The 26,132-nt window shown below is 41.9% G+C and overlaps 3 protein-coding genes across 3 annotated transcripts in view; 2 read left to right on the top strand and 1 right to left on the bottom strand.

The window, feature by feature from the left end:
- Nucleotides 1-953: 953 nt before the first annotated feature.
- On the top strand, nt 954-1,256 carry LOC110569039 (small ribosomal subunit protein eS27-like). Its single transcript, XM_021674439.2, has one exon. The coding sequence runs from the start codon at nt 954-956 to the stop codon at nt 1,206-1,208; it is 255 nt and encodes an 84-aa protein (XP_021530114.2). The 3' UTR covers nt 1,209-1,256.
- An 8,072-nt stretch (nt 1,257-9,328) lies between these two features.
- TRMT61B (tRNA methyltransferase 61B) lies at nt 9,329-24,192 on the top strand. The gene is given in 8 exon segments (XM_012475438.2): nt 9,329-9,911; nt 9,913-10,032; nt 14,714-14,816; nt 16,700-16,890; nt 20,089-20,180; nt 21,289-21,515; nt 22,518-22,595; nt 22,681-24,192. Coding segments are annotated over 8 exon segments (1,434 nt in total). The 5' UTR covers nt 9,329-9,332; the 3' UTR covers nt 22,725-24,192.
- Nucleotides 22,447-26,132, bottom strand: part of SPDYA (speedy/RINGO cell cycle regulator family member A) — a 34,387-nt gene continuing 30,701 nt past the window's right edge. Inside the window, exon 6 of the mRNA XM_012475440.3 lies at nt 22,447-23,131. Coding sequence (XP_012330863.1) covers nt 23,040-23,131 — 92 coding nt within the window. The 3' untranslated portion in view covers nt 22,447-23,039. The remainder of the gene's footprint in view (nt 23,132-26,132) is intronic.

The following is a 26,132-nucleotide window of genomic DNA, read 5'->3' as shown; positions in this document are numbered from 1 at the left end:
CCTCACGTCCATCCAATTCTATCACCTCTGTTCTTATTTCAGCCTTTACATCTCTCACCTAAGGTGCCACTACTGCTTTTAATTAGGTATGATCTTTGCAAATTCTGAATGTAACCATGTCATCTCTCTCTACTTTAGGCCCTTCCTTCCCAACCTTGCTGGCATGTACAGGAAAAATCTATCTATACCACTTAGTACGTATGGATTATAAAACTATCTGTAATCTGGTCCCTGCCAACCTTCCCAGCATCACTCACTATGGATTACCTCAAGCATCACATTCCAGACCCTGACCTGACTTGCTGCTGCTTTTTTTTTTTTTTTTTTTGAGATGGAGTCTTGCTCTGTTGCTCAGGCTGGAGGGCAGTGGCACAATCTCAGCTCTCTGCAACCTCCATCTCCCGAGTTTAAGTGATTCTCCTGCCTCAACCTCCTGAGTGGCTGGGACTACAGGCACCCACCACCACACCCAGCTAATTTTTGTGTTTTTAGTAGAGATGGGGGTTTCACCATGTTGGCCAGGCTGGTGTCGATCTCCTGACCTTGTGATCCGCCCACCTTTTTTTTTTTTAAACAGACTCTCACTCTGTTGCCCAGGCTGGAGTGCAATGGTGTAATGTCAGCTCTCTGCAACTTCTGCCTCCTGGGTTCAAGCGATTCTCCTGCCTCAGCAGCTGGGATTACAGGCATGCACCACCACACCCAGCTAATTTTTGTATTTTTAGTAGAGACAGGGTTTTGTCATGTTGGCCAGGCTGGTCTCGAACTCCTGACTTCAAGTGACTCGCCCGCCTCAGCCTCCCAAACTGTTGGGATTACAAGCATGAGCCACGGTGCCCAGCCAAGAATAGTCTTTTTGATAAATGGCACTGGGCCAATTGATAACCACATGCAAAGAATATATAAATAAATAAGAAAGTCCTTTCCGGCAGTGATGACCTACCCACAAGAACATGCCTCTCGCAAAGGATCCCCTTCATCCCTCTCCAGAAGAGGAGAAGAGAAAACACAAGAAGGAATGCCTGGTGCAGAGCCCCAATTCCTACTTCATGGATGTGAAATGCCCAGGATGCTATAAAATCACCACGGTCTTCGGCCATGCACAAATGGTAGTTTTGTGTGTTGGCTGCGCCACTGTCCTCTGCCAGCCTACGGGAGGAAAAGCAAGGCTTACAGAAGGATGTTCTTTCAGGAGGAAGCAGCACTAAAAGCACTCTGAATCAAGATGAGTGGGAAACCATCTCAATAAACACATTTTGGATTAAAAAAAAAAAAGAAAGAAAGAAAAGAAAGTCAACAGCCAGTTTAAAAATCAGCAAAAGACTTGAATAGACATTTCACCAAATATAAATGAATAGTTAGTAAGCACATGAAAAAATGCTCAACATAATTAGCCATTGAGGAAATGCAAATGAAAACATTAATGAGATACAATTTCATGCCCACTAATATGGCTGTAATAAAAGACAGATGACAACAAGTGTTGGTGAGGATGTGAAGAAACTGGAACCCTTAGTCATTGCTTGGGGAAACGTGAAAAGGTACAGCCTCTTTGGAGAATACTTTGGTATAGTTTCTTTTTAAAAATTAAACATAAACTTCCCATGCAACCCAGCAATTCTGCTTCTACGTATCTACCCAAGAGAAATGAAAACATATGTCAACACAAAAACCTATACATGAATCCCCACAGGAATATTATTTCTATAGCAAAAAACGGTCAACAATCCATATGTCTATCAATTAGTGAATGGTTAAACAAAATATGATATATCCAAACAATAAAATATTATTCAGCAATAAGCTGGGCGAGGTGGCTCACGCCTATAATCCCAGCCCTTTGGGAGGCCCAGGCAGGTGGATCACCTGAGATCAGGAGATCGAGACCACCCTGGCCAACATGGTGAAAACCGTTTCTACTAAAAATACAAAACTTAGCTGAGTGTGGTGGTGCACACCTGTAATCCTAGCTGCTGGGGAGGCTGAGGCATGAGAATAGCTTCAACCCAGGAGGTGGAGGCTGCAGTGAGCTGAGATGGTGCCACTGCACTCCAGCCTGGGCAACAGAGCAAGACTCTGTCTCAAAAATATAATTATTCAGCAGTAAAAATGAATGAAATATCGATATATGCTACAACATGGATATAGCTCAAGAATCTTATGCTAAGTAAAAGAAATTAGAAGCAAAACAACTACATATCATACAATTCTATTTATATATTTATTTATTTATTCATTTATTTTTGAGACGGAGTTTCACTCTTATTACCCAGGCTGGAGTGCAATGGCGCGATCTCGGCTCACCGCAACCTCCACCTCTCGGGTTCAGGCAATTCTCCTGCCTCAGCCTCCTGCGTAGCTGGAATTACAGGCACGCACCACCGTGCCCAGCTAATTTTTTGGGTTTTTTAGTAGAGACGGGGTTTCATCATGTTGACCAGGATGGTCTCAATCTCTTGACCTCATGATCCGCCTGCTTTGGCCTCCCAAAGTGCTGGGATTACAGGTGTGAGCCACCGCGCCCAGCCCTACAATTCTATTTATATGAAATGTTCAGAAAGGGCACATTTCTAGAGGTAGAAAACAGGTTAGTAATTGCCTGGGGCTGGGTGGGAATGAAGATAAAGTGCAAACAGGCATGAGAAAGCTTTTTAGGATCATAGAAATGTTCAAAAACTGGACTGTGGCCAGTTGGGGTGGCTCAGGCCTGTAATCCCGATAGTTTAAGAGGCCAAGGCAGGAGGATCACTTGAGGCCAGGAGTTTGAGACCAGTCTGGGCAATGTAGTGAGACTCTATCAAAAATAAAAAATTAGCCATGTGTGGTGGCACACTCCTGTAGTCCGAATTGCTCAAGAGGCTAAGGCAGAAGGATCCTTTGAGCCCAGGAGTTCAAGGCTGCAGTGAGTTATGATCATGCCATGCACTGTAGCCTGAGGGACAGAGGGAGACTTTGTCTAAAAAAAAATTAAAAATAATAAAATAAAATTGGTTTGTGGTAATGATTGCACAATTTTATTAAATTACTAAAAATCACTGGATTTTTCACTTACTAAATGTCTAAATGTTATTAAAATTTTACAATTGTTGATTTTTATTGTATATAAATTAACCTCAATGAAGCTTAAGAAAAAAAGGAAAATCTTTCCTAAGATCATTTTTTTATGGTAGAGTGCTAATTATACAGAATCATCAGTGAGTGTAAAACTAGTCTCAATGTATCTTCCCATAAATAACTTATTAATTTACAAAGTTAAAATAGTAAGTTTACAGTGCAGATACTAGAATTAGTCTGACTTACCTAAGCAATCAAAGTTAACATCACCAATATAGGTACAAACTGGTAACATATGACTCCTGATATGACATCTTAGAAAGAAAAAGTTCAGTAGCCAGTCTTTCTCCTTCCTTCCCTCCTTCCTTCCTTCACATCCTTCCTTCCTCTCCTCCCCTTCCCTCCCCTCCCCTCCCCTCTCCTCCCCTCCCCTCCCTTCTCTTCCCTTCTTTTCTTTCTTTCACAGTTTCCCTCTTCTTGTCCACACTGGAGTGCAGTGGCACAATCTCAGCTCACTGCAACCTCCACCTCCCGGTTTCAAGCGAATCTTCTGCCTCAGCCTCCCAAGTAGCTGGGATCATAGGCATGCGCCGCCACCCCTAGCTAATTTTGTACTTTTAGTAGAGACTGGTTTTCTCCATGTTAGTCAGGATGGTCTCAAACTCTCCACCTCAGGTGATCTGCCCACCTCAGCTTCCCGAAGTGCTGGGATTACAGGCATGAGCCACTGCACCCACCCTATTATTATTATTATTTATTATTAGACAGAGTCTCACTCTGTCACCCAGGCTGGAGTGTAACCTCAACCTCTTGGGCTCAAGTGATCCTCCCACCTCAGCTTCCCAAGTAGCTGGAACTACAGGCATGTGCCACCAAAACTGGCTAATTTTTGTATTTCTAGTAGAGACAGGGTTTCACCATGTTGCTCAGGCTGGTCTCAAACTCCTGAGCTCAAGTGATCCACCCACCTTAGCCTCCCAAAGTGCTGGGACTGCAGGCATGAGCCACCGTGCCCAGGCTTCAGTGATATTTCTACCAAAAATGTATAATCCAAATCTAATCAGGAAGAAACATTAGTCGACCCAAAGTGAGGAGAATTCTATGGAATAACTGACCTGTACTCTTCAAAACTGTCAAGGTCAAGAAAATAAAGCAAGGCTGAGGAGCTGTTTTTTCTGGATTAAAGAAGGCTAAAGAGGCATGAGAACTAAATGAAATGTGTGAACCTGGATTGGATCCTAGGCTGGAAAAAACTATGGAAGATATTATTAGGCAAAATGACAAAATTTGAATGTGGCCTGTAGATTAAATAATAGCATGATAACAATGATAAATATCCTTAATGCATTAATCTGTACTGTGTTAGGTGGGAACATGTTCTTGTTCTTAGGATATACCCACTGAAGTATTTAGGGGTAAAGGGATGCCATATCTCTAATCTAATTTCAAATGGTTCAGAAAAAAATGTTCATGTGTGTTTTGTATGAATAGAGAAAGACAGGGAGAAGGAGAGGAAGACGGAGTGGGAGAGGGAGAGGGAGAAGGAAAGCGAGAGAGAAAGAATGAAAAAGCAAAGGGATGAAAATGTAAACAGTTGGTCAATGTGGAAAGCAGGTATGGGAGACCTTTATGCAGCTTTTGAGATTATATCAACATAAAAATTACAAGAAAGTCTTTTTTGATGCCCCCCCAACCTCACGGCCCACCTGCTTAAGGGAATAGTTGTCTGAGTCAGCACTATGTAGACTGCAATCATTTCATTCCCCACACTGCATTAAAAGAGCCTGTTCCAGAGCCAATCATTCCAGTGGTAGCTAGCACACTCAATACCTGAGTGGGTCATCTTTTTTTAAATCAACCTCTTTCTCTATAAAACAAAAATATTTTTAGTAATAATCACAACATGAAACAAATAATAATAAAGATCATGAAAGAAAGACATTGGTAATGTTCTTTTATTAAATTTCACATATGAAGCCCTGCCAGTTAAAAAACATAAATTAATAATAGATATCATAGCACCAAAAAGTGGGTTAATATTTTTTAATTACATTGAAACATTTTTACAATATAGTGAGACCTCTTCTCTACAAGAAAAATAAATAAATAAAAGTTAGCCAGGGCCAGGTGCAGTGGCTTACACATGTAATCCCAGCACTTTGGGAGATGCAGGCGGGTGGATCATCTCGGCTCACTGCAACCTCCGCCTCCCAGGTTCAAGCGATTCTTGTGCCTCGGCCTCCTGAGTACCTGGGATTACAAGTGCTCACCACCATGCCTGGCTAATTTTTGTTTTTGTTTTTTAGTAGAGACAGGGTTTCACCATATTGGCCAGGCTGGTCTCGAACTCCTGACCTCAGGTGATCCACCTGCCTCAGCCTCCCAAAGTGCTGGGTTTACAGATGTGAGCCACGCGCCCATTCAACAATTTATTTTACATTAAACAACATATATACAAATAGTTAAGAAAAGTTTTAAAGATAAATTTGTCAGATTCATACAAATCCTGTTTCTCAATAAATTTTAGTAATTGTAATACTGTCTATGCCTTTGTTTCTTTGAGTAGCTAGGTAACTTACAGATGTCTCTATGGTTAAAATATTTTAACTGCAAATAAAAACACCAAACAGTCACAGTATGACAGAATGAAGGTACCTCAAATTCTGCTGCTTCTTTATAATTGATGTGTTATTATTGCTTACTTTAAATCTCCTGTTTTAACACTGGCATATATAGTAACATAGGGGTACTATGAAGTGTGTCCATAGCAAGCTCAAATTATTCTGAAACTTTAGGAACTTAAAAAAGAACTCTTGGAACTGCATCCACAGGGTCAGGGCCACCCTGCCTGGCTGCAGCAGTATCTTTCTTAGCCTTATAATATAAACTTGGGCCAGGTGCGGTAACTCACGCCTGTAACCCCAGCACTCTGGGAGGCCAAGGCGGGCAAATCACCTGAGATCAAGTTCAAGACCAGTCTGGCCAACATGATGAAACCCCATCTCTACTAAAAATAAAAAATTAGCCAGATGTGGTGGCCCACATCCGTAATCCCAGCTACTTGGGAGGCTGAGGCAGGAGAATCGCCTGAACCATGGAGGCAGAGGTTGCAGTGAGTTGAGATTGTGCCATTGCTCTCCAGACTGGGCAACAAGAGCAAAACGCAGTCTCAAAAATAAATACATAAACATAATAAATTGATGATTTATCACAAATTCATCATGAAGATAATAGTTTCAGAGTGCAGGTTGACAATTTCACAGGGAAAACACAAGGAAAGAACAGCCAGAAATAGTAAGGCATACATAGTGACTTCTTTTTTGATTTAAATGCTTTCAGAGCATTGAAATTATGAATAAATAATATTATTTTCCAAAATATACTAATGCATTTCATTAGATGTGTATAAAACAAAATACTTATAACATTGTGGCAGTTATTCAAACAATGGAAAGTGATGCCATTTTCCATTTATAGTTTGTTTTAAAAATCAAAGATATGTAAATTTACTTCCCATATTTTGTTAGTGTATCTTCCAATTCCTGCTCCTTCTGAAATAACAGCTAAGTATCATCTGATAATACTTAAGAAATAATAAAGTAGGACCCGGTGCCACAGGCTTATAAAAAAAAAGAAATAAGAAAGTAGGTATGATAAATTTTAAAACCACCATAGGGCTCAGAGTTCAGGAGGCTCTGGCTCAGATCCATGTTTGGAAATGATAATCTCCTTAATTTCAAGAATTTTGTAACCAAAAATGACTTTTTAGTTATAGAAAGCCTATCACAAGAAAAAGTGTTGAGAAAAGCCAACGACTCTAGAAAATATTGGTCATGAGAACTTTTCCTAAAGTGAGACATGCAGTTGGGGTGTGAACAGAGCAGTTTCTTTATTCATTTTAGAACTAGAAGGGAGAAATCTGGCCCAGTGCGGTGGTGCACACTTGTAATTGGAGCACTTTGGGAGGCTGAGGTGGGTGGATCACCTGAGGTCAAGAGTTTGAGACCAGCCTGGCCAACATGGTGAAACCCCATCTCTACTAAAAATACAAAAGTTAGCTGGGCATGGTGGTGCATGCCTGTTATTCCAGCTACTCAGGAGACTGAGACAGGAGAATTGCTTAAAGCCGGGAGGCAAAGGTTGCAGTGAGCCAAGATCATGCCACTGCACTCCATTCTGGGCAACAGAGTGAGACTCTGTCTCAAAAAAAGAAAGAAAGAAAAGAAAAAAAAAGAAGAGAGAAATCCTGTTGATGGAGTTTATGGTGGCTGATGTTCTAGACAGTACCAATTAGAAAGCATTTGTCTTAGAAAGTAATGATGACTGGGCGCCATGGGCACTTTGGGAGGCCGAGGAGGGCAGATCACAAGATCACAAAGTTAGGAGTTTGAGACCAACCTGGCCAACATGGCAAAACCTCGTCTCTACTAAAAATACAAAAATTAGCCAGGTATGGTTGTGGGTGCCTGTAATCCCAGCTACTCGGGAGGCTGAGGCAGGAGAATCGCTTGAACCGGGAGGCAGAAGTTGCCATGAGCCCAGATGGCACCACTGCACTCCAGCCTGAGTGACAGAGCGAGATTCTATCTCAAAACAAAAACAAAAAAACACAACTATATATATATATAGTCGCTCAGGCTGGAGTGCAATGTAATGAAAATATGTATATATATATATTTGGAATTTAAGTTCAACTGTACTGTTGACCAGTCTTTCCAAACGGTGTTACGGTACAAAGAGCATGGGCTGCTGAACCAGACTAACCAAATAGGAAACTCTGCCATGCCACTAGTCAGCTATGGATCTTGACCAACTTTATTATTATTAATCTTTTTTTTTTTTTTTTGTAGATGGCAATCTCCCTATATTGCACAGGTGGGCCTTGAACTCCTGGGCTCAAGCAATCCTTCAGCCTGGGCCTCCCAAAGTGTTGGGGTTACAGGTGTGAGCCAACATACCTGTTTGCCCAAATTATTTAATCTCCCTGGGCCAGTTCTTTTACTCATAAAGTGGCTTTGTTACAGAATTGTAACAGACTCTCTATAAACTTTTGCCCAGTGAACCAATGTCCAGCAAAGAGGCTAGTGAATTTTTTTTTTTTTTGAGACAGAGTTTTGCTGTGCCACGCATGCTGAAGTGCAAAGGTGGTTCCATCTTGGCTAACTGCAACCTCTGCCTCCAGGGTTCAAGCTATTCTCATCCCTCAGCCTCCCTCGTAGCTGGTATTACAGGCATGCACCATCGTTCCCGATGAATTCTTTCCTCCGCGGGAAGGAGTCTAGCTCTGTCGCCCAGGCTGGAGTGCAATGGCGCGATCTCGGCTCACTGCAACCTCTGCCTCCTGGGTTCAAGCGATTCTCCTGCCTCCGCCTCCCGAGTAGCTGGGATTACAGGCGCAAGCCACCACGCTCAGCTAATTTTTGTATTTTTAGTAGAGACGGTGTTTCACCATGTTGGCCAGGCTGGACTCGAACTCCTGACCTCAAGTGATCCGCCTGCCTAGGCCTCCCAAAATGCTGAGAAGCTAGTGATATTTAATGTTAAATAACTTTGGACTCCAAAGGTATCTGTTTCCATTTTAAGACGCTTCTATTTAGTTTTGGGAGGTAAACTAGTTATATTTTAATAATAAAAACATCTATTATATAAGCACATAGTGAATACTCGAATCGACCTTCCCGGACTCTCGAGCGTGAGGCGTGGGTGAGGGGACCGGCAGGTGTTCACAGCCCCGTCTAAAGGGACCTGGGGCTGGGGATGTCCCGGTCAACTGGGAAAGGAGAGTCGGTCAGCGAGTGGCGCGTCCCACGCCGTCTGTCAAATGCATGTCGGGGTGAGCTCTACTCATACATCTTGGGGGTGACTAGGTAACTTCCGTGTTCAGGAACACAGCGAGCTAAGCCTGGGACTTCACAGTCTGCACAAAGCTTTGGCAAGTTTTGTCTCTCAATCTTCCGGTCCCCGAGCAAACCTGGAGGACGTCTGTTAACGGTAAATTCTTCCCTCTGCCCACATTCCGAAAGGGAACATGGGCGCCTGCGCACGTGGACATATTCCCTGAATGGTCACTAACCCGCGACTCCCGCGACTCCCGGGACTCCCGCGCCCCTGCTCAACTAGGCGGACCGCCACTTCCGCGACGCAGGCGCAGTCACGGAGCTGCAGAGCCCTGCACAACTGTAAAAGCCTCAGGCTGCTGCGCCTTGCGCGCGACTGGGAAAGGAGTGGTCGCGCGGAGCCTGCGTCACTCGTTTGCGACGGCGCCTGCGCGAAACACCATGGTGATGGCGGGGCGCTGCGGTCCCGCCTTGCTGTCCCTGCGGCAGGGGCTCGGAACCAATTCATTCCTGCGTGGCCTGGGGCAGGAGCCCTTCGAGGGAGCTCGGTCACTGTGTTGCAGGTCCTTGCCTAGAGATCTGAGAGATAGAGAGAGAGAGCACGAGGCGGCACAGAGAAAAGCCCCAGGAGCAGAGTCTTGCCCATCGCTCCCTCTGAGCATCTCTGACACTGGGACTGGATGTCTTTCGTCAGTGGAAAGCCTCAGACTTCCGACTCCGCGGGAAGAGTCATCCCCTCGAGAGCGCGAGGCCTCGAGCGGAGACCAAGGCCGGTGCGGTCCCGCACACCAGGGATCCGAGGATCCCTCCATGCTCTCGCAGGCCCAGTGCGCTACCGAGGTCGAAGAGTCTCATGTTTCCCCTTCTTGTTCAACTTCCAGAGAGAGACCCTTTCAGGCTGGGGAACTGATTTTAGCTGAGACTGGGAAGAGAGACACACAATTTAAGAAATTATTTAAGTTGAGCAACGTCGGACTCTTAAATAGTAACTGGGGGGCAGTCCCGTTCAGCAAGATCGTGGGGGAAGTTCCCTGGCCAGATACTGAGGAGTTCCTCCGGTAAGCAGTTCATGCTGAGGAGGCCAGCATTAGAAGACTATGTGTTATTGATGAAAAGAGGGGCTGCCATAACATACCCAAAGGTAATGCGATGGAGATGAGGTGTGTATTGGTTCCAGGAGGAGCAAAGACAGATGCAGTACTCAGTCCTGATCAGTGTATTCAAAGGACATCTCAGAACGTTTGGATTTTTTTTTTTATTATGCTTAGCCTTCTAAAATAAACCAATGGATATAACTTTTACATATCACGATGAAAATTAGCATTAGCAAACACCTAGATTTTAATTTTAACTGGGAGTCTCGATTCCCTTATTTGTAAAATGTGGGTAATATCTCAACTTTCTGTTAGTGTGATGTGAACTCACTAGGTACATAATCACTAATTTTGTTCCCCGTTACTCAGGACTCAAGAGAATGCTGAACTCTTAGGGAACAATTTTGTAACACTATTATGGTGATATTTTAATCATATTCAATAAGGCATGTTACAAGAGTATATTTTATCAACAATAGATATGTTATGGTGCTTTTCTTGTTAGGGAAGAAATAGAGTTTTGTATTAAAATAGCTAACAGTCAACACTAAACATAAAATGACTATTCTTTATTAAAAAGTTAACTGCCTAGAGCCTACTTTCAGTCTTTTTTGAGACAAGTTCTCACTGTCATCCAGATTGGAGTGCAGTGTCGCGATCTTGGCTCACTGAAATCTTTGCCTCCCAGGTTCAAGCAATTCTCCCACCACAGCCTCCTGAGTACTTAGAACTACAGGCGTGTGCCACCACACCGGGCTAATTTTTGTAGAGACAGGGTTTCTCTATCTTGCCCAGGCTGGTCTCCAACTCCTGGCTTCAAGTGATCTGCCCACCTCAGCCTTCCAAAGTGCTAGGATTACAGGCGTGAGCCACCGTGCCCAGACCTAGTTTGAAGTTTATGATAATCATCTATTGCTAGCAGTTTGTTTCAATCGTTAGTCACAGTCGCAGTCCTTGAGTAGAATGTTCCTGTGTAACACAACTCTCCCTCCTTTCTCCAGATCAGGATTCATTCATTATTTATTCAGCAAATAATTGACTGCCTTCCATATTCAAGGCACTATTTAGGGAGGTATGGTGTTGAACTGCAGTCCTTACTCTCAACATAGACCTTACATTCTGGAAGGGGTGACAAAGAACAAACAAGTAAATGAAAGAATAAGGTCATTTTCAGTAGTATGGAGTGTCACGAAGACAAACACATTAACAATGACATCGTTTTGGGTGACCTGGGGTAGGAACATCATTATGTCAGGTGAGTAGAGATGGTCACTAAGGAGGTACACTTGATAGGAAACCTAAATAAGGAAGAGCTTGCTTTGTAAAGATCTAGGAACAGAACTGTTCTTGCAAAGGGAGGAATACTGCAGCATTCCTGTTGTGCCTCAGTGGGTCAGGTGAGGGACCCAGTATGAGGTGTGGTTGGAGTATTTTATTCCATTTGTGATGAAGGACCATTAGAAGGTTCTGAGTAGGAATCCAGTCTGTATTTTAAAAGGTGTACCCAGGGACTAAGAAAACTTAGGCTGCTGAGGTATCATAAGCTTTTTTGTCTTTAAAGACAGGGTCTCGCTGTGTCACCCAGGCTAGAGTGCAGTGGCTCAATCACCTCTTACTGTAGCCTTGACCTTCTGGCCTCAAGCAGTCTTCCCACCTCAGCCTCCTGAGTAGCTGGGAGCACAAGTGCATGTCACTATGCCTAGCTAATCAAAAAATATTTTTTTTGTAGAGTTAGGGTCACCCTAATTTGCTCAGACTGGTCTCAAACTTCTCTAGGCTCAAAGGATCCTCCCTTGAGAGTGCTGGGATTACAGGTGAGAACGACTGCTCCCGGCCATGGTATCATAGCTCTTGAAGAAAACTAAAAGGCTTCTGTAATTTTATCTTGCTTCCCCATGTCTGCTTTCTCCCCATTAGACAAAATCAAGAGAGATTAGTTGTATTTCATGAAGTCATAAATATGCATCTTTAATGTACTTTCTGCCTTTCCATTTGTCACAGATCAAATTCCACTCTAAGAAGGAATTTAAGTACTGGATTTGCTAGGTGCTAACTTCTCTTTATGGCCTCCAAGTAGGCTGCAGATAGTTTAACTTCAACTTTTACAACTTTGAAATGTTTAAGAGATTACCTCCACTGATTTTTAAAAACTGATCTCCTCACGCCTGTAATCCCAGCACTTTGGGAGGCCAAGGCGGGTGGATCACGAGGTCAAGAGATCGAGACCATCCTGGTCAACATGGTGAAACCCCATCTCTACTAAAAATACAAAAAATTAGCTGGGCATGGTGGCACGTGCCTGTAATCCCAGCTACTCAGGAGGCTGAGGCAGGAGAATTGCCTGAACACAGGAGGCGGAGGTTGCGGTGAGCCGAGATCGTGCCATTGCACTCTAGCCTGGGTAACAAGAGCGAAACTCCATCTCAAAAAAAAAAAACAAAAAAAAACTGATCTCCCTGTAATCCCATCTTAGTATTAAAAATATGATCAGAGGCTGAGTGCAATGGCTCACGCTTGTAATCTCAGCATTTTGGGAGGCTGAGGCAGGATGATAATTTGAACCTGGAAGTTTGAGAGCAGCCGGGGCAACATAGGAAGACCTTGTCTTTAGAAAAAATAAAAAATTAGCCAGTGTGATGGCACACACCTGTTGTCCTAGCTACTCAGGAGGCTGATACAGGAAGATTGCTTGAGCCCAGGAATTTGAGGCTGCAGTGAGCCATGATCTTGCCACTGCACTCCAGCCTGGGCAACAGTGTAAGCCCCGTCTCAAAAAAAATGTTGGGGGGTAGGTGTAGTCACTCACACCTATAATATCAGTGTTTTGTGAGGCCAAGGCAGGAGGATTGCTGGAGGCTGTGAGTTCAAGACTAACCTGGCCAATATAGCAGATCCCCATCTCTATAAAAAGTAAAAATTAAAAAAGTAGCCTGGCATGGTAGTACATGCCTGTGGTCTCAACTACTTGGGAGGCTGAGGTGGGAGAATTGCTTGAGCCCAGAAGTTCGAGGATGCAGCAAGCTACTATTGCACCGCTACACTCCAGTCTGGGCAACAGAGTGAGACCCTGTCGTCAAAATAATTTTAAAAATAAATTTTAGGCTGGGCACAGTGGCTCACGCCTGTAATCCCAGCATTTTGGGAGGCTGAGGTGGGCGGATCACGAGGTCAGGAGACCAGCCTGGCTAACATGGTGAAACCCCGTCTCTATCTAAAAGTGCAAAAAATTAGCCGGGCATGGTGACACGTGCCTGTAGTCCCAGCTACTCAGGTGGCTGAGGCAGGAGAATTGCCTAAACCCAGGAGGCTGAGGTTGCAGTGAGCCAAGACCGCACCACTGCACTGTAGCCTGGGCAACAGAGTTAGACTCAAAAAAAAATTTTTTTTTAATTTAAAAAACAACCGATATTACTGTCATCCACGATATTCCTGTTGTGTTAACAAAAACAGTTCTTCCAATTATATGTTTGGCAAATGGGTCCTCTGATCTGTTTCTAGCATAGTCTCTTTTTTCTTATATAGCAGGGCTTCCTTACCCCCAGGCGGAGGATTGGTACCAGTGCGTGGCCTGTAACAGGGAACTAGGCCACACAGCAGGTTAGCAGTGGGTAGTGAGCATTACCGCCTAAGCTCCATCTCTTGTCAGATCAGCATGGAATTACATTCTCATAGGAGTGCAAACTCTGTTGTGAACTGCACACGAGAGGGATCCAGGTTGCACACTTCTTATGAGAAACTAATGCCTGATGATCTGAGATGGAACAGTCTTCATCTGTGGAAAAATTGTCTTCCACGAAACGAGTCCCTAGTGCCAAAAAAGTGGGGACCACTGCTATATAGTGTCTTAATTCTAAATTAGAAGTTCATCATTTGGCCAGGCACGGTGGCTCATGCCTGTAATCCCAGCACTTTGGGAGTGTGAGGCGGGCAGATCACCTGAAGTCAGGAGTTCGAGACCAGCCTGGCCATCATGGTGAAACCCCATCTCTAGTCAAAATACAAAAATTAGCCAGGCATGGTGGCGGATGCCTGTAATCCCAGCTACTCAGGAGGCTGAGGCAGGAGAATCGCTTGAACCCGGGAAGTGGAGGTTGCAGTGAGCTGAGATCGCTCCACTGTACTGCAGCCTGGGCGACAGAGCAAGACTCGGTCTCATAAATAAATATACAAATAAATGGAAGTACATCATTTTATGCAGAGATTATATAGTAAATTCTTAACTGGTCTTCCTGCCTCTTGATTTTTCTCCAGTAGATCCTATATTTCTTCTGCCAGATTAATTCTCATAAAATGCCATTTATATCACCTCAGTGACATATCCCAGTTGCTTACCGGGCCGAGTTCTAATGCCTCATACTATCTCTCCTGAGATGGACAAACTGGGCTCATTCTACCTCTGCTTTGTTTAAAGCTGTTTTTACCTTGTAGTTGTTCCCATAAATTTCTACTCTGTCTTTAAATTCGGCCATCCTGCTGCTTTCTCCTTTTCCTGAGCTCCTCCTGAACTTATTGTCTGTAATTTTGGTATTATTCTGAAGTGTTGCATTATTTGTTAATTGATTCTTGGATCTCTCATTTCATTAAGCAAAATATAAACTCTGTAGGCAGGTCCAGAGTCTAACTTGTTTTTCACTCCCTTCTTCTCCATATCCCCCAGTGTAAGATAAGACTAGGTGCTTAGTACATACTTCTTGGTCTCTGAGTCACCCATACTGTTTTCAATCATAGGATATTAATATGATTCTCTCGATGATGGATATCAACCCAGGTGATACTGTTTTGGAAGCTGGCTCAGGCTCTGGTGGAATGAGCTTATTTTTATCCAAAGCAGGTAAGAGATTGGATTGAGCTGGATCTCGATAACAAAGAAAATATTCAATTTGTTCATTCATAATAACAGAAAGTTATAAGGATATTTGGAAAAATACCTAATACTGAGATAGCATTCTCCTAGAAACTGAATGTAAGCAACTGTCTTTCTTTTTTTTTTTTTTTTTTTATTAAGACAGGGTTTCACCATGTTGGTCAGGCTGGTCTTGAACTCCTGACCTCAGGTGATCTGCTCGCCTTGGCCTCCAAAGTGCTTGGATTACAGGCGTGAGCCACCACGCCCGGCCACGACTGTCTTTCTTTCCATTTTGTACATTTATTCCAGTCGGTCTCTTCCTTTCTTTTCTTTTCTTTTTTTTTTTTTTTTTGAGATGAAGTCTCGCTCTGTTATCCAGGCTGGAGTGCAGTGGCACAATCTCGGCTCACGGCAACCTCCACCTCCCGGGTTCAAGTGATTCTCCTCCTCCCTCAGCCTCCTGAATAGCTGGGATTACAGGTGTATACCACCACACCTGGCTAAGTTTTTGTATTTTTAATAGAGGCGGGTTTCACCATGTTGGTCAGGCTGGTCTCAAACTCCTGACCTTGTGATCTGCCCGCCTTGGCCTCCCAAAGTGCTGGGATTACAGCGTGAGCCACCGTGCCTGGCCCTTCCAGTCAGTCTCTTTCTAATCCTCCCTCCATTTTCTTTGCTCTGTCTTGTTTCCTCCATGCTCTCTAATGCTGCTGCTTTTTTCTTAAGTATACTTTTTATTGGAATATAACATAGCTACAGAAAAGTGTGCAGATCATAAGTGTATACCTCAATGAATCTTTGTATAGTGGCCACTCATGTACTTATTACCCAGATCAAGGTAGGGAGTGTCCCTGCCCCACAGACGCCTCCTCATGTCCCCTCCCATAATAAAAGAAATGCAAGTTAAAAACTACATTAAAAGGCTGACCGTGGTGGCTCACGTCTGTAATCCCAGCACTTTGGGAGGCCGAGGCAGGCAGATTGCTTAAGCTTATGAGTTTGAGACCAGCCCAGGCAACATGACTAAGACCTGTCTCTACCAAAAATTTAAAAAAATTAACTGAGTGTGGTGGGGCACACCCGTTGTCCCAGCTACCCAGGAGGCTGATGTGGGAGGATTGCTTGAGTTTGGAAGGCAGGGGTTGCAGTGAGCTGCGATTGCACTACCACACTTTAACCTGGGTGACTGAGTGAGACCTTGTCTCAAGAAAAAACGAAACGAAACTCAAAAATCTACATTAAAAATGTAAACTTTATTCACTTTTTAGATTGACACAGATAAAAAGTTCAATAACTCTTTGTCAGGGAGAGTATAAAGATATAGGTATTCTAATACATTGCTGGTTGGCATATAAGTTGATACCACTTATGTGGAGGACAGTTTAATATTATATGGATAATTTCACATACCCCTTGAGCCGGCAATTCCATTTTTAGGACTTCATCCTGTAGAGATATACTGGCTTGATACAAAGACTTAGGTACAAGAATTTTCACTGTAGTATTGTTTGTGTTAGCATATGACTAGAGATAAGCTAAATGTTCATCATAGCCATACCGCGGAATATGATCGCTGTTAAAAAGAATGCAGTACATCTAGAATCACTGAAATGACATTAGTAAGTAAGAAGGAAGGTACAAGACAGTGTATATAATACACCACAATGCGTATTAAAAACAGAGAGATACTTGCATGCTTGTACGGGCAGTGACTATCATGGGAAGGGTCAGGGATGGGAGCAAGACTCGTAATATTGAACTATTTGAATTTTTTTTTTACATACATATAGTACCTTTGCAAAATAAATTTTTGACACTTTTTAATAAAATGATTAATACTATGAAATATCAAATTTTTTTTACTTAAGTTGGATCACAAGGACGAGTCATAAGTTTTGAGGTACGAAAAGACCACCATAATCTGGCTAAGAAGAATTACAAACACTGGCGTGATTCATGGAAATTAAGTCATGTAGAAGAGTGGCCAGACAATGTGGATTTTATTCATAAGGATTTCTCAAGAGCGGCTGAAGACATAAAATCTTTAATATTTGATGCAGTAAGTTTTCTAACATGGGTCCTGTGTTATTACTTTGACTGCAAAGAAAATAGGGGTCAGGCTTCTTTTATATAGGCAAGGGTCTTCCTTCATTTGCTTCATGTCTGTCTCTAGGGATGGAAAGAATATTTTTGTTTCATGCCTTTTAATCTCATGGTAGAATTTGGGGCAGAGGGACATACTGAGTTAGCAAGTTGGGTGATAAAATTATCAATAAATGTGGAATAATGACCAAAAACTACGACCAAAGGGTAGTTGAGCACCACGAACCTCAGCATTCCCAGGATAAAGAAATCGTACTTCATGGCTCCTATGATATCAGTTTCAGAAAAAAAAAAGAAAAGAAATCGTACTTTGGAAGCAGCATTGGAAGCATATTGAACCCAGCACCTAACCTGGATTGTGAGATTTTGGGGGAATAAGTAGCTTCCATTTGACAGGAAATAGGCAGGAGGCTTTAGACAGTTAAAGTCAGGATGTAAGGAGAGTGTGTTCATTGAAGATGTTGAGGACAGAGGTGTTTGTCATGAACAAAGCTCCAGAAAGTGAAGCAGAGAGATTGTGAGGAAGAGAAATAGTAGGAGGTTGACTTAGGGAAAAGAAGCAGAGTAGATGAAGTTAGAAAGATAGATGACAAGAGGCCAGGTGTGGTGGCTCACACCTGTAATCCCACACTTTGGGAGGCCGAGGCAGGTGGATCACCTGATGTCGGAAGTTCAAGACCAGCCTGACCAACATTCTCTACTAAAAATACAAAGTTAGCTGGGCGTAGTGGCGCATGCCTGTAATCCCAGCTACTCGGGAAGCTGAGGCAGGAGAATCGCTTGAACCCGGGAGCGGAGGTTGCAGTGAGCCGACTGTGCCATTGCTTTCCAGCCTAAGCCACAAGAGTGAAACTTCATCTCAAAAAGGAAAAAAAAGATAAATGACAAGCTGTGATCAAACATGGTGGAGATCTGACACATGGAAGTATTTGCTGGCTTCAGAGTTTCAGAATTCCAGTGTAAGTTGCCCTATCTTTAGTGATGCCACTTCACAGTTCTTAGCTTCACACTATGGACTGAGGCCTTGGTCAGGAGTCTTCCTTGCTTTCCTTAATTGGCTGCTGGAAGGGTGGACTATTTTGGTGAGAAATGAAGCAAAGTTCAAAGAGGAGAGAAAATCTTTTTTTTTTTTTTTGGGAGACAGAGTCTCACTCTTGCTCAGGCTGGATACAGTGGCACAGTCTCAGCTCACTGCAACCTCCACCTCCCAGGTTCAAGCAATTCTCCTGCCTCAGCCTCCCAAGTAGCTGGTATTACAGGTGCATGCCACCATGGCCAGCTAATTTTTGTATTTTTAGTAGAGATGGGGTTTCACCATGTTGGCCAGGCTGGTCTTGAACTCCTAACCTCAGGTAATCTGCCTGCCTCAGTCTCCCAAAGTGCTGGGATTACAGGTGTGAACCATCGTGCCTAGCCATGAAAATGACTTTTATCCACACTGACTTCTAGCTCTGATATAACTAAAGCCTATAGTTTTAGTGGCACAGCTTACTGGACACAAAGACCTCAGTTCTTTTTTCTCATCTTTGGGTTGCATGTTACAGCTCGATAAGGGGGAAAAGGCTCTGTTAGGTCATCCATAGGAATGTCAGAAATACCTGGGAGATTAAATTGGTCATCAGAATTTTGCTTGATGAGCATGAAACACAACAAAGGATTTTAATGATATCATTGGAACTTTGTAGAAGCCTGCTGAACCATTCCTGATCTAAAAAGAATACGCCTTTTTAGATTTATTCAGTTAATCTCTCTTGAATAATAGTGCCAGATGATTACTCAATATGAGGGAATAGAGAAGGAGGAGTGGTGTCAGCTGCTGGGGGAGAGTTATATACTGTTAGGGCCAAAGAATTATAGTTGGTGTTCATAAATATAATACAGAACTGTTAAATAGAAGCTAGATCATGAATAATTTCCTTTTCTTAAGAACGTTTCTAAAAATTGTACATTGGTAAGAGTACTGCTTGTGGGTAGGTGTTTGATCAAAGATCAAAAGGCATATGTTAAACATAAATTTCTTTTCACATTCCCACCATTTTTTTTTAATTGCTCCCTTTGTCTACTTAATTCTTCTCCTAGCTGCCATCTCACCTCCTGGGCCTTTCCTCTTCTACTCCATTTCCCTCATCTCTAGATTAATCTTCCTAAAATATACTTCTGGGCTGGGTGTGGTGGCTCATGCCTGTAATTCCAGTACTCTGGGAGGCCAAGGCGAGTGGATCACCTGAGGTCAGGAGTTCGAGACCAGCCTGGCCAACATGGCGAAACCCCGTCTCTACTAAAAATACAAAGATTAGCCAGGTATGGTGGTGGGTGCCTGCAATCCCAGCCACTCGGGAGGCTGAGTCGGGAGAAACGCTTGAACCTGGGAGGTGGAGGTTCCAGTAAGGCAAGATCATGCTACTGCACTTCAGCCTGGGCAGCAAAGCAAGACTCCATCTCAAAAAAAGAAAAAAGAAAAACCAAATATATATTCACAAATATATAAATTCACATTGTCTTAAATGTTTTAATTTTTGTATTATAATGGCATGTTTTACACTTGGCAATATTGAAAGGAATCTTTCTTTGGTTATATTCATACATACATACATAGCCAAATGAATATTTCCATATTAATATTGCCAAGTACAAGACATATCATTTTGATTTTTCAGTATCATCAAGTACTGTGACAAATTATTTTTTCTTCCCTGAGACAGGATCTCACTCTTGCCCAGGGTGGAGTGTGATGGCACAGTCATAAGTCACTACAGCCTCGAACTCCTGGGCTCCAGTGACCCTCCCACCTCAGCTTCCTGAGTAGCTGGGTAGCTTGCGCCACAGCACCCAGCTAATTTTTTTTTTTTTTTTGGTAGAGTCAGGGTCTCACTATTTTGCCTGGGCTGGTCTCAAACTTGGCCTCAAATGGATCCTCTTGCCTCAGCCTCCCAAAGTATTGGGATTACAGGCATGAGCCACCTGGCCAAGCTGTATAATAACTAACATATCCTTTTGGGAACAGTAAAATGATAGTTAATAATACAACATTCTAAAAAATGAAATAATTTTGAGTAATTGCTTTCCAAAAGTGTGTCATTTTACCACAGTAAGAAAACTTATGCTTTATTTAAACAGAATCAGACTGATCCAGTTCTCTTTTTCCCCTACACAGGTAGCTTTGGATATGTTAAATCCTCATGTTGCTTTGCCTGTTTTTTACCCACATCTTAAGCATGGTGGTGTATGTGCTGTATATCTAGCAAAGTGAGTAACAGAACTGTTTTTCTTTGCAATGTGACTTTTAAATGCACTTTTGCTTAAGTACCAAACTAAGATATTCTTTTTTTTTTTTTGGAGATGGAGTCTTACTCTGTCACCCAGGCTATAGTATGCAATGCTTTGATCTCGGCTCACTGCAACCTCTGCCTCTTGGGTTCAAGCAGTTATCCTGCCTCAGCCTCCCAAGTAGCTGGGATTATGGGCGCCCACCACCACACCCACCTAAATTTTTGTATTTTTAGTAGAGATGGGATTTCACCATGTTGGCCAGGCTGGTCTCAAACACCTGACCTCAGGTGATCTGCCCATCCGCCTCCCAAAGTGCTGGGATTACAGGCATGAGCCACTGTGCCTAGCCAAAATATTCATTTGTAACTGGATAAAGTGTATGTGGCATCTTTTAAAATGGTTATAAAATGACAAGTCCCAAGTTCGTTTATATTACTGCTTATTTAGTTTTTATTTTTTTAATTAATTAATTTATTTATTTTATTTTATTTTTTCTGATACGGAGTCTTGCTTTGTCACCCAGGCTGGAGTGTAATGTTGTGATCTCAGCTTGCTGCAACCTCTGCCTCCCAGGTTCAGATGATTCTCTTGCCTCAGCCTCCTGAGTAGCTGAAATTACAGACACGTGCCACCATGCCCGGCTAATTTTTGTATTTTTAGTAGAGACGGGGTTTCGCCCTTTTGGCCAGGCTGGTCTCAAACTCCTGACCTCAAGTGATCCACCCGCCTCAGCCTCCCAAAGTTCTGAGATTACGTGTCTGAGCCACCACACCCGGCCCTATGTTACTGTTTAAATCATTCTTTACATAAATAGTAATATAAGATGCATATTTTCTTCTGATAATCTGAGAGAAAAGTTTTAAAAGTATAATGTGATTGATCAGTAATGTTATAGTCTCTGTATTTGTTTACTTAGAAATCTGTGAAAGTACTTATTTTGCCTTCTAACTTGCATATTTAAACCCTCTCCTGCCTTAATTTAACTATAGCATTTAAATTTGGACACAGGGTATAGGCAACTTAAATAAATGTAATGTTATTATTTTAGTAGAAATGTAAAGTACATTTTTCACTTTTCTGAAAGCATCACACAGGTTATTGAACTTTTAGACGGAATTCGCATCTGTGAACTTTCTCTTTCGTGTGAAAAGATAAGTGAGGTCATTGTCAGAGATTGGTTGGTTTGCCTTGCAAAACAGAAAAATGGAATTTTAGCTCAAAGAGTAGAACCTGAAATCAACACAAATGTACAACTACATTCTCAAGAGAAAATTGGAGTTGAAGGTGGGCTGTTTGAAGAGGATGACGATGGTGAGCTTCAGTTTTACTTTATGCATGAAGTAATAAATGGAGAATGTGCTCCTGAGTATCCTGACAAATAGATTATGAAAATATTCCTCAGTGATTTTCTATAGAAATTGAAGTGTGATATTTTTATTCTGGTAAAATATATAAGGGACAGAAAAATGACTTTTCCTGCCTTTTACATAAAACTCATACCTTTGAAGAACTGAGTTTTGTTTTGTGTTTTTTTTTGTTTTTTTTGAGACAGAGTCTCACTCTGTCACCAGGATGGAGTCAGTGTCACGATCTCAGCTCACTGAAACGTCCACTTCCTGGGTTCAAGCAATTCTCCTGCCTCAGCCTCCTGAGTAGCTGGGACTACAGGCGCGCACCACACCCAGCTCATTTTTGTATTTTTAGTAGAGACAGGGTTTTGCCTTGTTGGCCAGGCTGGTCTTGAACTCCTGACCTCAGGTGATCCGCCTGCTTCGCCTTCCTAAAGTGCTGGGATTACAGGTGTGAGCCACTGCATCAGGCCTAGGATTGAGCTTTTTATAGTATTCATATTTTACTTGTCACAAGAAGCTTGACTTGTGAAATAATTTAAATATGCTAAGGATGTTTTAAAGTTAGATAAGTGATTATTACTGAAGGGAATGAATTTAATGAGACCTGATAGGCAAATAGCTAATATTCCAAAAACCAACTTCTAAGATGCTGCTGGAATTCTGAAAGAACTATGTTTAGGTCTTTCTTGTATATACACATTATTTAGGCCATGAACATGTTTTCAAGTATCCATTGATTTATAATATGGGCTTATCCATTTGGTTATAAAATCATCTATATTTATTATATAATCATTGACAAATTGTTTTTGTATAATAACTGGAAAAGTAGCTCTAAAATAAATCCAAGGAAAAAAATGAGAGAAAAAACTTTAAGAGAGTAATTCATATTTTAACAGTTTTTATGAAAAAATTACAAAATATTTTATGTAGCTTATAGTACATATATTTTTTATAGCAGAAGAATCACATTCTGATTTTCCATATGGATCATTTCCCTATATTGCTAGACCAGTACACTGGCAAGCTGGTCATACAGGTGAGTAATGTTTTCAGACCATATTAAATAGTGTTTTTTCTTCTAATTAATATAATGACTTTACGTTTTTCTTCTCTTAAATTAGCTTTCCTTGTCAAGTTGAGGAAGGTCAAACTACAACTTAACTGAGTACTCCAGATGACAGCAACTGACTTGAAGATGGAAAAATATCAAAATAGAACTTTACGTTGAAAATTACTATTTTCATAGATTGGTATTTTTAGCTATTACTATGACTTATATAACTTTTACATATAATTTTGTTTTTTTTTTCTTTGTTTTTTCTTTCTTTTGTTGTTTTTTTGTTTTACATATAATTTTGAAAATAACAAAATAAAGATGTACAACATGGCAAAACTGCTTAAACATCCCATTTGACACTTGTCTTGCAGTTAGTTTGACATTTTGTAGTAAATGATTCCAGACTGATTTAGTTGAGCCATCTCATTCTTCACTTCCTGTAAACCACTCCATAGATTTGTCTTTCTTCAAGAAATTAGTTTTTTTTCCTTTGTTTGATTGATGGTCATTGACTACTGAAATATAAAATATGCATTTAAAGATAAATTTTATGTATCTGTCCATTTTAAATACATGTTATAATGGCTTATATATGTCTTACAAAATAATAAGGAAATCTGGGTTATAGTAAATAATGGGAGGAAACTTAAGAATGATATAATCACCTTAAAAATTGTAACAAAAGATGTAACAGCTCTTGAATCTATTTTATTCCCTTCAGAATTTTTTTAACCAGCTTGAAAGAACATAATAATTGTTCAGTGTTACTACATAAATCAGTGTTTGGGGGTCAGGCAGTGGCTTACGCCTGTAATCCCAGCACTTTGGGAGGACAAGGCAGGCAGATCACCTGAGGTCAGGAGGTCAAGACTAGCCTGGCCAACATGGCAAAACCCTGTCTCTACTAAAAAATACAAAAATTAGCTGGGTGTGGTGGGGGCGCCTGTAATCCCAGCTATTTGGGAAGCTGAAGCAGGATAATTGCTTGAACCTGGGAGGCGAAGGTTGCAGTGAGCTAAGATCGTGCCGCTGCACTCCAGCCTGGGTGACAGAGCGAAACTCCGTCTCAAAAAAAAAAAAGTTTGGGGAATGCATTTTAGAAACATGAATTAATTACGAATAGGACTTATTATTATTCATAGGTACCAGTTATTTAGCATTTAACACATACCATACATTGTTTTGAAAACTTTGTATGTTTTTCACTTATCTTTCAAGTTATTCATATTTTACAGATAAACAGTGACAGAATGATTAGGTTGCTGTTTAAATATGGATGTGTTATAGGTTTTTGGTTATTTTTTTCTGCTATTGATGCGTAATAAAGGTTTTTTTTTTTTTGAGATAGATTCTCATTCTGTCACCCAGGCTGGAGTTAGGTGGCATGATCATGGCTCATTGCAGCCTCAGTCTCCCAGGCTCAAGCAATCCTCCCACCTCAGCCTCCCAAGTAGTTGGGACTACAGGCACATGCCACAATGCTAATTTTTGTGGGTTTTTTTTGTAGAGATGGGGTTTTATCATGTTTTCCATGCTGGTCTAAACTGCTAGGTTCAAGCAGTCCTCCTGCCTTGACCTCCCAAAGTGCTGGGATTATAGGCATGAGCCACCATGCCCGGCCTGTTTTATGGGCCTTAAAACAGTAATGACGGCTGGGCACGGTGGCTCACGCCTGTAATCCCAGCACTTTGGGAGGCTGAGGCGGGTGGATCACGAGGTCAAGAGATCGAGACCATCCTAGTCAACATGGTGAAACCCCGTTTCTATTAAAAATACAAAAAAATTAGCTGGGCATGGTGGTGCACGCCTGTAGTCCCAGCTACTCAGGAGGCTGAGGCAGGAGAATTGCTTGAACCCAAGAGGCGGAGGTTGCGGTGAGCCAAGATCGTGCCATTGCACTCCAGCCTGGGTAACAAAAGCAAAACTCCATCTCAAAAAAAAAAGAAATATTAATGCCTTGGATGGTAAATGCTACTATTCCTGGATTTATCTCTTAGGCTAGAAGGCTATTTAAAATTATACATGTGTGTAAATTTTTTATTAAATAACATTACGGAACATAGAACATTTTAAGGTAAAATCTCTGTCTTTTTAGACTTTATGGTCTGTGATAGAGCTTGACATTAAATAATCACACAGACGTAAAACTAAAACTGTTATAAATGCCCCAAAGAAGTGCCAGTTACTATGAGTAACCATAATGGGGGACTTTGCTCTAGCAAGTGACAATTGAGCTGAGACCTGAATGGTAAGTAGGACTGAACTACAGCAGGGAAAATGAGAACAAAAAGTGATGCTGGGGTCTAGTGGAAAAGACTGGATAGATAGATAGGAATCAGGCCATGCAAGTTCTTATATGCCTGTGAAGGAATTTGTCTATCCTAAGAAAAATGGGATGTCATTGAAGAATTTAAGTAAGGGGTGACGTGTTTAGATCTGTGTTTTGAAAATCACTCTGAGCCGGGCATGGTGGCTCATGCCTGTAATCCCAGCACTTTGGGAGGCTGAGGCAGGTGGATCACATGGTCAGGGGTTCGAGACCAGCCTGTCCAACATGGTGAAACCTGGTCTCTACTTAAAAATACAAAAATTAGCCGAGTATGGGGGTGCACACCTGTAATCCCAGCTACTTTGGAGGCTGAGGCAGGAGAATTGCTTGAACCCGGGAGGTGGAGGTTGCAGTGAGCTGAGAACGTGCTATTGCACTCCGGCCTGGGTGACAGAGTGAGACTTTGTCTCAAAAAAAAAAACAAAAAGAATCACTCTGGCTGTATTTAGACAAGTGATTGAATCAGGAGCAGGGTATTCTGGTGTTATATTTCTGTCAACTAGCTGAACTTATAAATAACGATGCCTTGTAACTTTCATAACATTGCCAGATATAGTTATACATTGCTTACCAGTAGCAATACATTCTGAAATATGCATAGTTAGGCAGTTTCATCATTGTGTGAATATTACAGAATGTACTTATACAAACCTAGATGGTGTAGCCTACGACACACCTAGGCTATACGGTATAGCCTACTGCTCCTAGACTGCAAACCTGGATAGTATGTTACTATACTAACTACCATAGGCATTTGTAAGACAATGGTAAGTATGTGTGTATCTAAACATAGAAAAGGTAATGTGTTGCACTACAGGACTATGATGTCACTAGATGATAGGAATTTTTCAGCTCCATTATCCTTCCTTCCTTCCTTCCTCCCTCCTTTCCTTCCTTCCCTCACTGCAACCTCTGACTCCTGGGTTCAAGCAATTCTGTCTCAGCCTCTTGAGTATCTGGGACTACAGGCACATGCCACCATGCTCGGCTAATTTTTGTATTTTTTTAGTAGAGACAGGGTTTCACCATGTTAACCATGCTGGTCTCAAACTCCTGACCTTAAGTGATCCATCCACCTGCCTCGGCCTCCCAAAGTGCTAAGATTACAGGTGTGAACCACCACGCCCAGCAATTATAATCTTATGGGAACACCATCTTGTATGCAGTCCCACCTTGAGTGAAATGTC

Source organism: Aotus nancymaae, unplaced genomic scaffold (genome assembly GCF_030222135.1).
Source record: "Aotus nancymaae isolate 86718 unplaced genomic scaffold, 86718_ANA_hifiasm-v0.15.2.pri h1tg000057l, whole genome shotgun sequence".
Classification (NCBI taxonomy): Eukaryota; Metazoa; Chordata; class Mammalia; order Primates; family Aotidae; genus Aotus; species Aotus nancymaae.
The sequence above is the reverse complement of the archived record's forward strand: the minus strand, read 5'-3'. Positions and strand labels throughout refer to the sequence as shown.